At 37.3% G+C, this 16,313-nt stretch overlaps 2 protein-coding genes across 2 annotated transcripts; one reads left to right on the top strand and one right to left on the bottom strand.

Annotated features, from left to right (window-relative positions):
- Nucleotides 1-269: 269 nt before the first annotated feature.
- Nucleotides 270-8,645, bottom strand: LOC113310043. The gene is made up of 2 exons (XM_026558597.1): nt 6,891-8,645; nt 270-327 (listed from the first exon to the last, which is right to left on the bottom strand). The coding sequence occupies exon 1, from the start codon at nt 8,607-8,609 to the stop codon at nt 7,479-7,481; it is 1,131 nt and encodes a 376-aa protein (XP_026414382.1). The 5' UTR covers nt 8,610-8,645; the 3' UTR covers nt 270-327; nt 6,891-7,478.
- Nucleotides 8,646-9,374: 729 nt separating this feature from the next.
- Nucleotides 9,375-13,298, top strand: LOC113310041. Its single transcript, XM_026558595.1, has 6 exons — nt 9,375-10,443; nt 10,825-11,949; nt 12,050-12,091; nt 12,216-12,889; nt 13,000-13,104; nt 13,236-13,298. The coding sequence occupies exons 2-5, from the start codon at nt 10,986-10,988 to the stop codon at nt 13,087-13,089; spliced, it is 1,770 nt and encodes a 589-aa protein (XP_026414380.1). The 5' UTR covers nt 9,375-10,443; nt 10,825-10,985; the 3' UTR covers nt 13,090-13,104; nt 13,236-13,298.
- The last annotated feature ends 3,015 nt before the right edge of the window (nt 13,299-16,313 follow it).

The following is a 16,313-nucleotide window of genomic DNA, read 5'->3' as shown; positions in this document are numbered from 1 at the left end:
GGTGGTGGTGGTAATCGGCGGTGGTCGACGGTGGTGGTGGGAGGAGGTGGTGGTCATATATATAGGTGGTTTTTAGGTTGGTTTTAAATTAAATTAGGTTAAGGGTAGGTTAGTCATTTCAACGTTTTAGGACACCCCTTATCACTATGGGAAGGTGGCCTAATAAAACCATGGTCTCCTCAAAAAAAACCATGGTTCCTAAAAAATCATTCCAAAAGATGGAGTCCATCGACTGTGGGTCTTAGGCAGGGGTGATTCGGGTGAGCAACGCACGCATCCAATCCATCGCGATTGATTTGAAATTTTCACACATGTCCAATTCATTACCTGTCAGATATGATACCCGCCGGGGAGTGAATCAGATGCAAATGGATATATGAATTTATAAATAAAAAATATAAATGAAAATAGGTAAATGTTGGATATGAGCAGTATACCTTAGTTTTAAAATTTAGATGACTGAAATATAAGTAATTAACATAAGAAGAGTAACATAATGTCATTCCAACAATAAAAATTACAATATATATATATATATATATATATATATATATATATATATTTTGATATAAAGGCCTCTGATCAATTCAAAATTAATAATCTTGGAATATTTTGGACGACTTATAACGCGTCTCAATATGAAACTATATATATCATCTACCAATTTTCTAGAATAACCTTCATATATGTACAATACTAACATTATCCTTAGGTACGAGTTCCCATTGGATGAGTGACGTTCCATTGGTAGCGGTTTTAAAAATTCACCCGTGCTCAATCGCCAAGAAACAAATTGAGTGTCCACCCTTCAAAATACGGATTGGATTGAGTAAAATTTGTGTATTTGAGTGCTTTTCGCCCACCCCTAGTGACTCAGTCTGTGTTTTTCCTACTCCGAAATCCTATAAAAAGAATGTAGCAAGCAAATGGTTTGTGCTACATGAGGCTTTGTAACGCGTTTGCACTAAGCAACAAAAATAGGAATTTTTTCCTAGTTCTCGGGGTATATATTTGTTATCCAACATTTTTATTAAATACCTATTTTACCCTTTTTATGTAACACAAAAAGAGAGGGATTGTATTTCTCATCTTCTCCTGAGTAACAACCAATCCAACTCTCTATATTTCTCTTGAAAAAAATGTCTATGTCACAGCAGTTTTATATTTTATTTCTTATATTGTATGATAAACGAAGAAGAAGATCCTTCACGAATGAAACTCTCAAACCTATAATCGAATCAGGAAGGTATCTAGGGTTCATACATATTAGGAAGATTGCTCAGTACATAGATTATTTTTTCTTTGTGTCTTCAATTTAGGCTTTAGGATTTAAAGTTGAAGATAAAAAGATTCTTTATTTCTTGGATTAGGCCAGAATTGTACAGATCGATCTCTCGAATCTAAAGTTCCATGAACGTACTTCTTCTTCGTAATCTTTAAAAAGGGGTTGTATTAAGTGATAATCACAATCATAATATTTAAATATCTTTCTCATTTTCTTGTTTTCTTGACAGAGAGGAGTCGGAAACCGAGTCAGACAAGATGCCAGTCTTTCTCCTTTTAAGAGGTGGTCAAACAACTAAATATATTGTGAGACTTCTTTATCAACATCTTCATCGATATCAGAATCACTTTCGTCAGAAAGTTCATCCAATTGTTCTTCTAGGCGTGTTTCCCAGTTATTCACAGTTTTAGATGATGTAATAGATGTTTTCTCATGTGAGCCAAACTCGTGAAACATGTATGAACGATTCCTAACTGGTGATACGTTTTTCGAGATTTCGTTTCTGTCCATAAAATCAGACTTCTTCAAACACAGACTTATTAGATCTAAGCGGGTTTTCCTGCTTTGATACCAATTGAAAATGCGGGGGTATCAAAATACACCACCACTTTTTTCTTAGGCAATATGTATGGACAAACTCAATACAACTCTGAGAATGAAACTCAATCAAGGAATAGTATTAAGAGTTATATCTCTATCTCTTGTGTTTAGAACGTTTACAGAACCGAATCCGTGAACCTAATCACAAAGAGATAACTTGGTTGGTACCAAAGACCAATGTCCAATAATCAATCAAGTCGTATCAACAAACTAGGTAGGGTGTCTCTATTATAATTGATCAGCGCACAACCTGTGATATTTCAATTATAAAGATAAACAATATAATGCGGGAAAAAGATAACACAGACACCAGAAGTTTTGTTTAATGAGGATACCACAAATGCAGAAAAATCCCGGGACCTAGTCCAAATTAAGCACCAAACTGTATTAAGCCGCTACAGACACTATCCTACTACCAATTAACTTCAGACTGGAATGTAGTTGATCCCTAAAAGGTATCTCACCGATTAATGTACAACCGCGCTCCTTACGCCTCTTGAATCCCAGCAGGACTCCGCGCAATTCATTCCCTTAGATGACGTCACACTAACTAAGAGTTTCTTCAACTCAATTGAAGACTTTAAACTAAATCTGCATCCCACATATTAAGCCTATATGTTAGAGCATAGCTTGGTTGAACTCACCAAGTGTTGGTATGTCAAGTTTGGTTGTCATATTTTAGTATCAAAACTCATCTAGAGTCGCTTGATTAAATACTAGAGTCAACTTCGTTTAGGTTAGATTAAAAAGTCTTGGAATGTTGAGACATACAATTATTACTCTGAAGACCTGAAGAATGTGAAGAAGCAATGAACTACAACGGCGACATCATCCTTCCACTTGAGTTTAGTAATATTGACTTGAACTGTTTCGTTTATGACGTATCTTTCAAGTCGTTCTATAGTGAAAAAATAACTGCGAAGCTGTATATATTGTACATATTGTATATAATACTCCAGTGATGAGACATGATGATAATAGTATGATAATAGTATTAAGGAATTATACTACGAAATATAACACTTATCTTTTGAACTTCGTAGATATGACATCGACATAATCTTGTATATAGTGTTATGATTATGTGTATGGGTTATGGTAAATATTTCATCCCAAGAAATAATGTTTTACATTTTTTTAAAGGAAGTACATTCTTGAACTTGCTTCGTAAATCGAAAGGGAAATCAATAGGTATTGGTCCAGCTATTCATTGAATATTCTTTGATGGCCAATATGTGTGAGTTGGTTAAACCGATATTAACTCAGGTTATGTATCTTGTTATAACCGATCACAATACCTAGACTTATGATTTGGTATGACTGGTACTGGTAATTGGTGTAACCAATCCTAAGTAATCACCATGAGATGATATGATCGATCCTTGTAATTGGTATGACCGATCATAAGTGTTGTGTGACAGATCCTTGTAATTGGTGTAACTGAACCTAGTGACTGGTATGACATATCACAAGAATATATCATGTGTAGATGAAACCGATCCTAGTGACTGGTTTGACCGATCACAAGTAGGTACCATATTTAGGTAGAACCGATCCTGGTGATTGGTATAACCGATTGAACCCATGTACGTGACTTGGTAAGACAGATCACAACTAACCATTGTGATTTAGTATGACCAGTCGCGTAGTAGTCTTGGAATACTGACAAACCAATTCTAGACTTGTTTGGAAGTGTGGTAAAACTGATTCCAAGAAGAAAATCCATGTAAATATGAAATAAGGATTTGCAGTGAAAAGATGTCAACATACTTTGAACACGCACAGTAACTCTTATCATTTATTGTTCAAAGATATTGCTTCATACTCAATGTGATCATGTGCCGAAATAAAATAAGTTTTTTGAATTTAATATGCTTTAATTACCAGCAATTAATGCATAGCTCTAGAGACTAAAAATTAGTAATGTGCATTTACTAATTGGAGATTTTCTATTGAGAGATTTCAGGAAATATTGGACCAACATTTATTTTATGAAAACCGAATTTGGGCATTCATTGCTTATCTTGAGAATATTTTCGGTTTTGGAAATTCCTTGGTGTCCAAACATCTTTGGTCTATAAATAACTAAGTTTGATTTTTTAGTAAACCATCCTAAGTGCCACGCAAACTTCATTTCTTGTTGTTTCTGGTGGAGCCGTCTATTCAGAGAGGAAAGTATCCTGATTAGGTGAAATCTCTTACGACCGCTCGTTTAAAGACTTCTGTGGTATCAAGAAGCTCCACGAGTATCGTTGGTGGGAAACTAGATAATTGAAGTGTTACTAGTCTTCGATTTGACAGTTGTTGAAACTTTGACTGCACCTTGTTTGTTTATGCTTGAGAATCTTCTCTTCTGATATAAGATTCATTCATACTAGATCAAAGTATCGACGAGATTTTTAGAACTGTTGTTAGATATAAAGAAATCTTGTGATAATCCATTGTTAACACACTCCGTTATGTGTGTGATTGATCACAAGAGATTCAAGTGGTGTTGTGCAGGTATTTGAAGGCAATGGAAGATCTGAAGATGAAGAATAATTCTTATTAGTTTTCGTATCTTGTGGATTTAGTGAACAAACCTTGATCGGCTGGGATCCAACTAGAATTGATTTATCTTTGATAGATCTGATTGATTAGTTGCGTGAGATCGCTATTCTCTATATTTCTCTTTGAGATTTATATTCATTGAGTATGAATCTGTACTTGACTATTTCGGTAGTTAAAGTTAGATTGATCTAACCAGACAAAGAAGTTTATTTGATTAAACATACGAGCCTTTGTCAACAACTCATCAAAATCTTTAGAAAGATTGATTAGAGTGGTAACCAAACATATTCTTCCTTTGTTGTTTGGAATACGATCCAAAGGACTTTTTATTCACGTGTGCGACACTAGAAGTCGAAGGCGCAAGGATACTGAGGGAACTAAGTAGGTAGGGGTAGTCAGCTTAGTCTCAACTATATGAAGTTGGTTTATATTTTGTATAACAACTTAATTGTGAGAGTATTCAAAACTAAACTAGGTCCCAGGTTTTTTCTGCATTTGCGGCTTAACAAAATCTTGATGTGTCATTTACTTTTTTATTCCGCTATTATAATTGTTTTTATTATACTTAAAAGTAAATTACACTTAGTACGTTAAATCTGTAATACTTGATAGTGATCCTATAGAATTTTGTTATTTCCGAACCTATTATCAAGTACACACTTTGTTGTCGTATTGTCTCGATCTTGTATCCATAGTCAATTACACAAGTTATCTTGTTGTTGTATTATCTCGATCTCGTATCCATAGAAAATCACACGAAGTGTGAACTGAATTGTCGTATTGTCTCGACTTTGTCCATAGATGATCACATTCGGTAGAGGACTTATAGGTTAAAACAAAAAGATTGTGGTTTATTTGGGTACCCTCGTCTTTTCACTATATAATTGATTTTCTGATTACGATCAAATGTGTGATCAAAATAAAACGAATGATCAAGGTGATGGAAATCGATAGCAATTAGACAGAAGTCTAGGTATCCCAAAATATGGACTTATGAAACCCGAAGTGCATCCTGAATTATTATTCACCTCACAAGTATAAAACTTGTGGTTAACAAAGTCTGAGACGAATAGAACTTTGATGATTAATATCTATCTTGATCGTTGGAGTAAACTCTACAAACAATCAAGATCAGGATACTCGAGTTATCAAGGAAAGATAACTGGACCTGGCTTCACGAATCCCAATGAAGTCTTTATAGTCGCAAAACCCAAAAAGGGTTTCTGGATAGGACGACTCTAGATACAACTAGGAAACACCAAAAAACAGTTTCAGAATTCAAAAATTCCAGTTGCTTGGAGTTCCCCTTTTATAGACATTCAAAGTATAGGTTGCTTTAGGTATAAGCTAAGATAGCTTTGGAACCAAGCAATCAATATTCACCTAGATGAAACTTTGAATATGATATAAATAAGCAAGATATACACTCTGGTTAGGTGAGACCTTAACCAAACCGTGTATAATGACTATTTTCAACATGGTTAGCCGAAACTAGTCGGTTTGAACTTAAAAGCTTAATATTAATTTTCATGAACACACAAGACATTAACTCTGAGTCACAAACATGTCATGATTTAAGTCTAGTAGCTAAAGAAAATTAATCAAATGTTAATTATTTCGAAGAAATAATTTAAATACACTTGAAAGTGTAATCGACATGATTAGTAGATGTACGAATACAAATACATAGTATTTCATGAGTCGGTTCAGTCACAGTTCGCAAACCGGTTTGGAAACTTTATACCAAAACCAAGTTCCAGAGTTCATGGAACTTTTAAGGTTTGCGTACCAGTTTGCAAACTCTCCACCAAACCTAAGTTCTGGAGTTCACAGAACTTTTAAGGTTTGCGTACCGGTTTGGATACGCTACCGAGTTCTAGAACATAAAATTTTTTAAGCTTGCATACCAGTTTGGATACTCACCCCTGGTTCGTAAACACAGTTCAAGAATGATTTGCATACGAGTATGCACACCTATCGGGTTTCACGAGTCACACAGATTTTCAGTATGATAAATATAAAAATATGTTTACCACTAGTCTGTAAGTCGATATCTATATATCTACATGTAATACGGTTTCAGACTTATAGCAGTTTTCCGTAAAATTGATACCATTGTCTTGTATCTGAATCAGTAGTAGTTCTATATTTATCTAAATCAAGCCGAAACATTCCTGAATTACATCAATGACACATATCACTGTTCCAGGCTATTTCTGAATGATAAACTTGAATCATGATTTTGATTTCGAACAATAAATTGTCCTAAACCGAAATTCATCAAGTATGAAAAAATATTCATTAAGCTTAGCCATTATATTTCGAGAAATTATCAAGATAAACTTGACTCGAAATTCTTATATATGCTTACTAGTCTGATCAGTTATGCGACATCGTCTCAAAATGATAGAAAGTGAATATAACTTGAGACATAGGTGGTTCAGTCTTCACTTACCTTTTTTTTGATGAAGTTATCCAAAATCTTCGGTTGATCTTCTCCTCAAATGGTAGAACGTAATGATGACTGTTGTAATCCTTTGTTTCTCAACCATGTTTTTATCCCAGTCCGAGACTTAACTAATTGTATACTAGAAATCAAGATATAGTTTTGACAACTAAATTTGATAACAAGCTTGAGATAGCAACACTTGTGAGTTTGACCGAGTAATGCTTCCAATCGCCATGCTCGGCTCAGCTGGAAGGATATAATCATCACTATCCTTATTCTTCTCCAGCATAATTCTCCTCCATTAAGCATTTATTTCCTTAGAGTATCTCCATAATCACTAAAAGACTTGTTAACCAATTTCAAGTTTTTAGCCCCTGACCCTCCTTGCATCTTGGGTTTACAAATCACATTTCATGAAACTAAACACACTCTTCACTTATTTGCATCAAATTCCCACAAAAAATCTCATTAGCATAGTAATCTTGTTCTCTACTGCCGCTACCATCTTCAATAAAGGCATATACATATAGGCCTACTCTCTATAGAGGTTCTTATTAAAGTAAGCCTAACAACTTTTGACAAGAACTTTCGCTTTCATGGTGCCAGCTTCTTCGCCATTCTCTCTACCACCATGTCCCATACTCCTACATTTCTTCTGGAAGCACCAACTGGGAGCCACAGGGTAAGTAATTGGAAGAAAATACTTAGGTAGGAAGCTTGAGTGAGGATTAGGGGAACATCCAAGTCCAAACAGGTAGTGATATCCATCTCGATCCGCCACAAACCTTTTGGTCCTCTTACTAGGGCTGGGGTCTCCACCAATGGTGCTAGTATCATTTCCAGCCTTGTTGCTTCTAACCAATTCTTTGAGTGGCACTTGCCTCTTCCCTCTCTTCTCTTAGAAACTCCTTTGGTGCTAGATGATTCCAATTGGAGTTGGAAAGCTTTATGGGCCTTAAGATTCTGTTCACCTTCTCCTCTATTCCATCCAAATTCACTTGGTTTGGTAAGTGCACCAGATTTGGTAGCATGGAATCCATCCGTTGGTGCAGCACTTCTATTTCCTCCACCAGCTGTTGAAGTTGACCCCCCACCGATATTTGGTCGAATATCACCTCCATTAAGTCTGCCTCCATTGCTGCCAACTCTGGATGAGCTTGGTTCACCAGAATATCCTCTACCATCCACTCCTCCACTAATTGCACCTGCGACTCTTGTGAAAAGATGTTGAGGAGTTCGGTTTGATGATCCATTACTTTCTTCAACTGTAGTAAGTTTCTTTCCAGACTTACTGTTCGTATCTCTATTTATATTTGCTTTAGCCTTGAAAACCAATGGTTCATTCCTCTCATTACTTCCCTCATTATTTTGAATGATTCCTTTTCCTGTAACTCCCATTGCATGAGAAACGAATCCCTTAGCCTGTTGAGATTTACCATCTTTACGATTGTTTTTTTGTAACTGATCATTATTGCTAGCATAAGTATGCTTAGTGGAACTTTCCACTCCTCTCATAATTACCTCTTGAGAGCCAATCTCTCCATTCTCCTTGCTACGATTATCAATTATCTCATTAATGTCGTCATTATCAACATTATGAAGGGACGCGAAACTGTTTGAATTCTCAGCAAATGACCCTTTGGTCATTGAACCACCCTGTCGACTGCTGCTCTGCCCATTTTCCCGAGTCCTTCTGGACACCACTGTCCATTCCCTACTAGTCATGTGATTATACTCACCGCGCTTGCCCTGACCATCACCAAAGCCATTCTTTCCATCATTCTGGTTAGCTTCTTTTTCTTTCTATCCTCAGCCAGCAACCATGGCCCAAATCCCTCATTTTCCTTATTGACATTTCCCCTAACACCTGTTGTTCTTGAAAGATCAACCTCCACAGTATTCTTCCCATTTTGTTCAAAATCACAACTTGCTTGCTTGTGAGTGATTTTCCCACATTTGAAGCACACTTGGCTAAGACCTTCATATTCCACTTTCTGTAAACACCCATCAATCCGTATGCATGGTACTAAGGAATTTGAAGTATCAATTTCTACACAAATTTGAGCATACCTTCCTCTGGCAACTTGTTCAGTAGTGAGATCGACTTTAATTGTCTGTCCAATCTTGTTTCCAATCTGAAACAAGATATCTCTATCAAAATATTCAAGCGGTAATTCCGGTAGCCTTGCCCATACAACAGTCTTCTCCATCTTGGCAGTTGAAGGCCTAAAATTCGGACTCCATCTCTGGAGATTGAGAAAGTGTCCTAATATAAACCATGGACTTCCAAAAACCACTTTTTTTATAATCTTCCAAATTACCAAATTTAAATAAGAAGAAATCCTTACCTAAATCCAGCATAACAAGAGGTGCAGATAGCTTCCACATTTGATTAACCTTCTCCTGCATATATTTGAACCCCAAATTCTTGCTTTGGACTTTCCCTATAATACACCACTTCCATTTTTGACATATTTTCTTCCTGGTATCCAAATCGATACTAATAGAAGGAATATTTGGGTTTAAATCATCCTTCCCAGCAATTGAATCAATCTCACACTCTGCCAAATTGTCTGTGATATCATTCAAGAAAATTTCCTCATTGAGAATTCCTTGGTTTCCAAAGGACATGAGTTTTTGCTTGAAAGATATCGAAAAAAAAAACCCTCTCCACATCTCTGCCCAGATTTTGGATGTTTGACGTTTTCAATCTCCACATCCATTCCTTCATGTTGCTCAACCAAAGGTTCTACGCCCCCTCCTGGATCTGTACTCTCCTCCATGACTTTAGAAAAAAAATTGAAAAAATTTCAGATTGGAAAAATCGTCTTCCGTAAAATACGTTATTTCTCTCTCTAACCGAAATTTCCTCTTCATGAACCAATAGGATCATCGAAAAGAGTTAGTACGTCAAAATTTTATTTTCTTCGTTTTGCTTGATATTAGATGGTTAATTGTATTAATATCTGACAAACTCTTCCGAGAGTCCAAAACCCTATATGCACAAGTAGGCCTCGTATGGACCCTCACTTTCATTTCTAGGCCACTTTTTTTGTTTCTTGCAAAACTAGGCAAGTTAAACGGATTCCATCAACTTTAACCATCTCGGTCAATTTATCACGTTGACTTGTCAATATCTCGCCAAAATATCATATAGGGAGATCTCATACATGTGGTAAGATTACTGAAATGTCCTTCACACGTGTGTGTCAGTCACACACGTTTAAATGTTCACCTGTCTCGATAAGATCTCCACGTGTTGCTATCTAAGAGCCTAATCTAAGTAACACGAAATCTCGAGGATGAATTGAACGGCCAAGATAGTTCTTCATTGTTATTATCGACAGTGCGGGAAGATGTAAGGAATAACAGAAGATTCTTGGATTGAGAAATCGATTCATTTAGTTTCTTCTTCTCTTTTGTTCTTCAGAGAGGGTTCTTCAGAGAGGGTTTTTAGATAAATCAGTGAAACGGTGTTTTGTTAGTTGAGATTCGAAGAATAAATTGAAGATTTCCTGCTGGTGAAGATGACGAGAAGGAAGAAGCGTTCTACAGAGAGGTAACAAAAAACACTAATCTTTTTTTTTTGAGGTTTCTCGGTTGATTTTAACGTTTCAGTGATGAACATATTATGGGTTTTGTTTGTAAGGTTGATTTATTTGGGTTTGTCGGTGTTTATATTTCTAGGGTTTTCTCTGTTTATAGAATTTTTATGAAGTTCGAATTTGTTCTGCTGATAATGAAGTTCTACTGATAAATTTCTAGGGTTTCTTAATTTCAAAATTGGGTTTTGCTGATAATGATTAACCGAAATTGATTTCTAGGGTTTTTTATGGTTTGTGTGATAATTGATTTCTAGGGTTTTCATGGTTCTAGAATTTGTCTGAGATGGGTTTTCCATAAATTTGTCTGATATATATTTTGTTGTTCTTAATTGTAGAAAGCAAGTGGTTAAAGTGGTTAAAGAGGTTCAACAGGACATATTTCTAACCAGAAATATTAAGGTGAAGGATCTAATCAACACTGCTATGTGTTTTGAGTTTAAGGGTTTGTCCAGAGAAGATATGGGTATAAATCAGTTAAAGTCTAGGATTAGTCCTAATGTTGAGATTAACCAGTAAGGAGACATTGGACCTTCTATGGTTTGTTGATACATGCCTACCATCAAACATCATTAATGATGTAGAATTTTGGTTTTTCTGGGAAAATGCAATTGAAGATGAACATGGTTGGATTACATTGTATTTGCAAGTGATGCCACTAGATGAGAATGGTGAGATAGATGTATCTCAGGTTACTGCAGATTCACAGCCTCCTCCACCACAAATGACACCCAAAAAGAATGTGACTCCAAAGAAGCCAGTCTCTAAGACTCCACCTAAACCAGTTTTTACTAGTGGTTCATCACCTAAGAGATGGCATGGAAAGTCAGTTAGAAGAAGTCAAAGAATACCAAGGATGAAGAAGAAGAATCCTACTAAAGTATTTGTTGATTTAGCTGGTAGTGAAGAAGATGTTTTTGATGAATATGTTGATGATGGAGGTGTATCAGTTCCACAGTTTACTCAACAAACGCAAGCAAGTGTAGCTGAGAATGATGATGGAGATGTTTATATTCCACAGTTTACTCAACAAACAAAAGCAAGTGTAGCTGAGCGTAATCCTGTTTTGGAGGCTAGTGGAGCTGAACAAGGTAATGAGATACCTAGATTAGATGATTATTTCAATCATAACTTTTGGGTTGAAGCTACAACACAGGCAGAAGTGGTGGAAGATTTGTTTGCAGTTGCCCAAGAGCACTTGAAAAATGTAGAAGAAGATGAATGTAACCCTGATGATGAGGATGTCCTGAAGATGAATGACAATGACAATGAAGAGAAAGATATCAAGAGTTACAATAAGTTTCTACAAAAAGTTGAGAATGGGTATCTTTCATATGGTACTGCAAGTGAGAGAAGTGATGGTGATAATGTTGATAATGATGTTGCAAGTGATGGTGATAATGTTGATAGTGATGCTGGTGATCCAAACTTTGGGGAGGTGGAGGTTGAGAATGACAAGGAAGGTATGTGATTGCTTATGTCTCTTTTTAAACTTTGATGTGTTTGATTGTAGATTTGTTTAATTTATTTAGTACTAATGCCCTTATCTCTGTGGTTTTGTAGAGGACCATTATGGGGACTTGGTCTCTGACAGAGAAGAAGAAGGTAAACTGTCATTTGTTTTCTAGTCTTTTTTTTCTTCTTATTATTTGTTTGTTTGTTATGTTTGTTTGTTATGTTTGTTTGAAGGTCTCTAACTGAGTCATTTGTTTTTGGGAATTTGTATCAGAAACCAACAAGAATGATGGGCTTGAACTTATAGTATCAGAAAGCAACAAGACTGATGGGCCTAATTGTTCAAAGCCTCATGATAACACACAGTTTGAAGAAGAGCATGCACAACATTTTAAGGATGAGGAAGCTGAGGAGATGTTCCCTGAGGGAATTACTTTTGAACAAGTGGATCCTTACATCCTAGTGAAGGGAAGCAAGTTTGTAAGCAAGAATGCTTTCAAGAAGCATTTGAGGGCCTACTGTGTGAAGCATAGACATCAGGTCAAGTTTAAAGATTCAAACAACTACAAGATTAGGGTGAAGTGCATTCATCATGAGAAGACCAAGTGTCCTATGTTCATTTATGGAAGAGTTTTCAAGGGTGAAGGAACTACATTTACTCTGAGAAGTTGGAATGTGAAGCACACATGCAATGGAAATGTTAAAGGGGAGAACATATGTGCAAATCCAGAATTTGTAGCAGACTGGTACATGCATAGGTTGGAGACTCTAGGTAGCAAAAACAAAATCACTGATCCTGAGTCATTGGCAAATGAGTTCAACAAAACAATGAAAGTGAACATTAAGTACCATACAGCATGGAGAGCAAGAAATATCGTGTTGCAGAATCTTCATGGCAGCTATGAGGAGAAGTACAAGAAAATTCCTGCATTCTGTGAAATGGTGAAGGTAACATTAATTGTTTTGTTGTTTGTTTGTTAATGTTTGTCTTTAGTTAGAGCAACATGACTTAATATTACAAATTATATGGCATTAACATTACTTTGTTGTAATTACAGGAAAAAATGCCTGGCAGTGTAGCTAGTTTCTCATATGGAAGCACAAACAACACATTCTTGTCAATGATACTCTGCTTCAAGCCTGCTTGATGAGTGCCAAATATTGTATATATTTATCCCTTTTTGTTGGCATTTAACTCATCTTTTGTGCATTAATTCTACATTTTATCCCATATTCTGTATTTTCATTGTTTTCAAGAATAAATATTTTTCTTAATTAATTTTTGCATTTTTAGGTACCAAATAAAGTCTGGATGATTTGCGGAGCAGAAAAGTAGTGAAAAGCCGGGAGGAATTACACAAGGAAGCCGCGAAGAATGTTGTGCACAAGACCAAAAGGCTAGAAGTGGGCTTGAAGAAGAAGAATTGTCCTTAAAGAAGATATGGGCTTGGCATACCCAAGGCCCAAAACCCTTACTCAAACACATTTCCACTATCCAAGCCCGTCTCGGATTTCAGCCGTCAGATCGAAGCAGTTCAGCATCCTACGGTCGCTCCATCATCGCACATCAAACTCCGAAGCCCCCGCTTTACATCGCAACGCCCATCTCCATCTTGGGTCGTCCGTTTTGCTACATCCCTTCATCCGACGGTCGCTCCACGCTTACCTCCGTATCGCCGTTGGATCCACCTACCATCTTCACATCCGACGGATCTCCTCGCTGCGCATCAACTTCAGATGATTCCGCTCAACACCTTAGCCATCAAACCCATCGACCCAAAACAAACACCCACCTTCTTCTTCCCCAAAACTCACTTCCCCCAAATTTCTCCTCTTCCCCCGACCATGGCAGACACTGCCATGTCCGCTCCGCCGTCTCCATCTCCACCACGACCACAAGGACACCACCACCATCACCTACCTCTTCCCTAGTCGTGTCTGTCTTGTTCTTAACATTAATTTTTGATGCTACCAAGAAGACAAACATAGCTAGGGTTTCACAGTGGAGAGAAGAAGGAAATTGGAGCAGCGTTCGAGTAGAGGATTAGCAGAGGAGGAGAAGTACAAGCATGGGTCGAGTCTATTTGCATCAGAGGGTGAGTTAATTTTAGTTATTCTCGAAACCCTAATCCTGCTGATTTGGGGATTTTCAATTTAGGGTTTTGTTGTAAACTATAAAAGGGAAGTGATGTAGGATGTTAAAGGGTGTTCTTGGTTAGCCGAGATACCCCCAAATTTGGGTTAATCACTGTTTAATTTTAGTTTTAATTTTCAATTTAATATTTAGGGTTCTTCAATTTCTGTTCATGTTTGTTCTTTGCTGATTTCACTGTTAATTTTTAGGGTTCTTCTTTTGCAAATTTTCATTCACTGTTTAGTAGTTTAAATGATCATGTTTAGTTCCATTGTAGTGTTAATTATGTTCTGAGTTCACTGCTGAGGCTCAGATGAAACCTTAGTGCACTAATGAATGATGAATTGCTAGGAAGGCCTATTTTGCTTGAGTAATGGGAAGTAGTTGGTGCTCTGATATGCCTGTGGGGGCAAATCAGTGAGCAAGCTGATTTTCTTCCCATTCTAGTTGGATGCTTAAGTTTTTAAATCTAGAATTGCATTGTTTAGTTAGGACACAAGGGTGGATTCAAAGCCTTAGCTTAACCCACATTTTGTTTTCACAGTCACTTGCAACTTAACTGTTTTGTTACTTCTTCTCCTCCCTGCCCTTGGCTAACAACCTTGGTTTATTTGGTTTTGTTTCCTGTTAACTGCCACTGTTACCATTTGTTTCATTGCTGCTCCCTTGCCTTAGGCTAACTGCCTTTGTGCCTCATTGCCACTGATTTTTGCTTCTTTCCCATGATCATTGTTAGTTTGTTTCACTACCATCTTCATTGTCATTGTAAATGTCATCCTTGGCCCTGTGTGATTTTGTTTCCTGACTGCCTAGAGCCTGCTTTACCTTGTCTGCCTGCACAACTCCTGCTCTCCCTTTCCCTGCTGAGCACCTGCCTTTGCTCTGCTGCCTTGTTCTCCCCCAGCTGCTACTACTTGCTACTGCTTTTGCTGCTGCTGTGCACTGCTTCTGCTGCTGCTGAAGCCACCACTGCTGCTGCTGCTTCCTCTCTAGTCCAGCCTTGTCTGCTGCTGCTCCAAACAGCTAGCTTAGAACCAAAGACTAAAAGCCCAGGTTCATAGCTAAAAAGCCTAGCTCCAGCTAAGGCCCAAATCATACCAAAAGCCCAGGTTAAGGGCTAAGGCCCAGTTCACATCAAAAGAACCCAAGCCTAAGTTTAAGGCCAAAGCCTAGTTCACAGTTCATTATCATTCAAAGGCCCAAGGCCTAAAGCACTTCATCATTACAACAAACCCATTAAGCCCAATTTACTCAAAGGGTATTCCAAGCCCAACAGTTCCAAAGGGTATTCATAACCCATTGGTACCACAACCCTTTGATACCTAAAGCCCAATAGCCAACTAGAACCCAAAATAGCTAAACACTACAAAACACCCCCAGTCTCTGTGGATCGACCCGTACTTGCACGAGCTATAACTGACAACCGTACACTTGCGGTATTACTGTAGGCCCGTTTCATTTCACTTCAATTTTATACGCTTTCCCGGGCCCACCAAGTTTTTGGCGCCGCTGCCGGGGATTGGTGCTGTGTTTTTCGGGTAGTTTTCTTGGCTATTTTGCATTTCACTTCATCGCACTTGCATCTGCATCTGCTTCACTTCTTTTGCTGTTGGGCATGCTGTTCTGAACCTGTTTTCCTCTGCTGGGACGCCACGAAGGAAAAGAACCAAAGCCCAACTGGGTTTTTGCAACAATATCAGAGCAGCTGGGCTGTGCTAAAAAGGTAAACCCATTTAAGAGAACCCGAATTGTGGTCTTCCAATTTTTAATTGTGGGCTTGTAATATTAAAGCCAATTTCTGGGCTTTTTATTTTCTGTTGAGTTTGTAATTAATTTTTGTGGGCTTGTTTGTTTAATTTGTGGGCTTGTATTTAATTTTTGTGAGCTTGTTTAATTTGGACTTGTATTTTGTATTCTGGGTTTTTAAACCCAGCTGAGCTTGTAACCGATCACGCTAGGTTAACTCGTTAGTGGGCCGAGTACCCAAATTCTAGGCCGAGATTTTGGACTCACTTTCACAAAACGTTTTCAAACCAGCTGAGCCAAAGCAAACACAAAACCAACAGTGGGCTTGCTCCCATTCAAAAACCAAATTTTATTTACTGTTAAAAAATAAAAATAAAAATAAATAATTTACTTTTCTCCCATTCAAAAACCAAATTTTACTTGCTCCCATTTTAACAACCAAATTTTTCTTCTTTATCCCATTAAAACCAAACTTGCTCCCAAATTTAAAAA

Source organism: Papaver somniferum, chromosome 9, assembly GCF_003573695.1.
Source record: "Papaver somniferum cultivar HN1 chromosome 9, ASM357369v1, whole genome shotgun sequence".
Taxonomy (NCBI): Eukaryota; Viridiplantae; Streptophyta; class Magnoliopsida; order Ranunculales; family Papaveraceae; genus Papaver; species Papaver somniferum.
The sequence above is the reverse complement of the archived record's forward strand: the minus strand, read 5'-3'. Positions and strand labels throughout refer to the sequence as shown.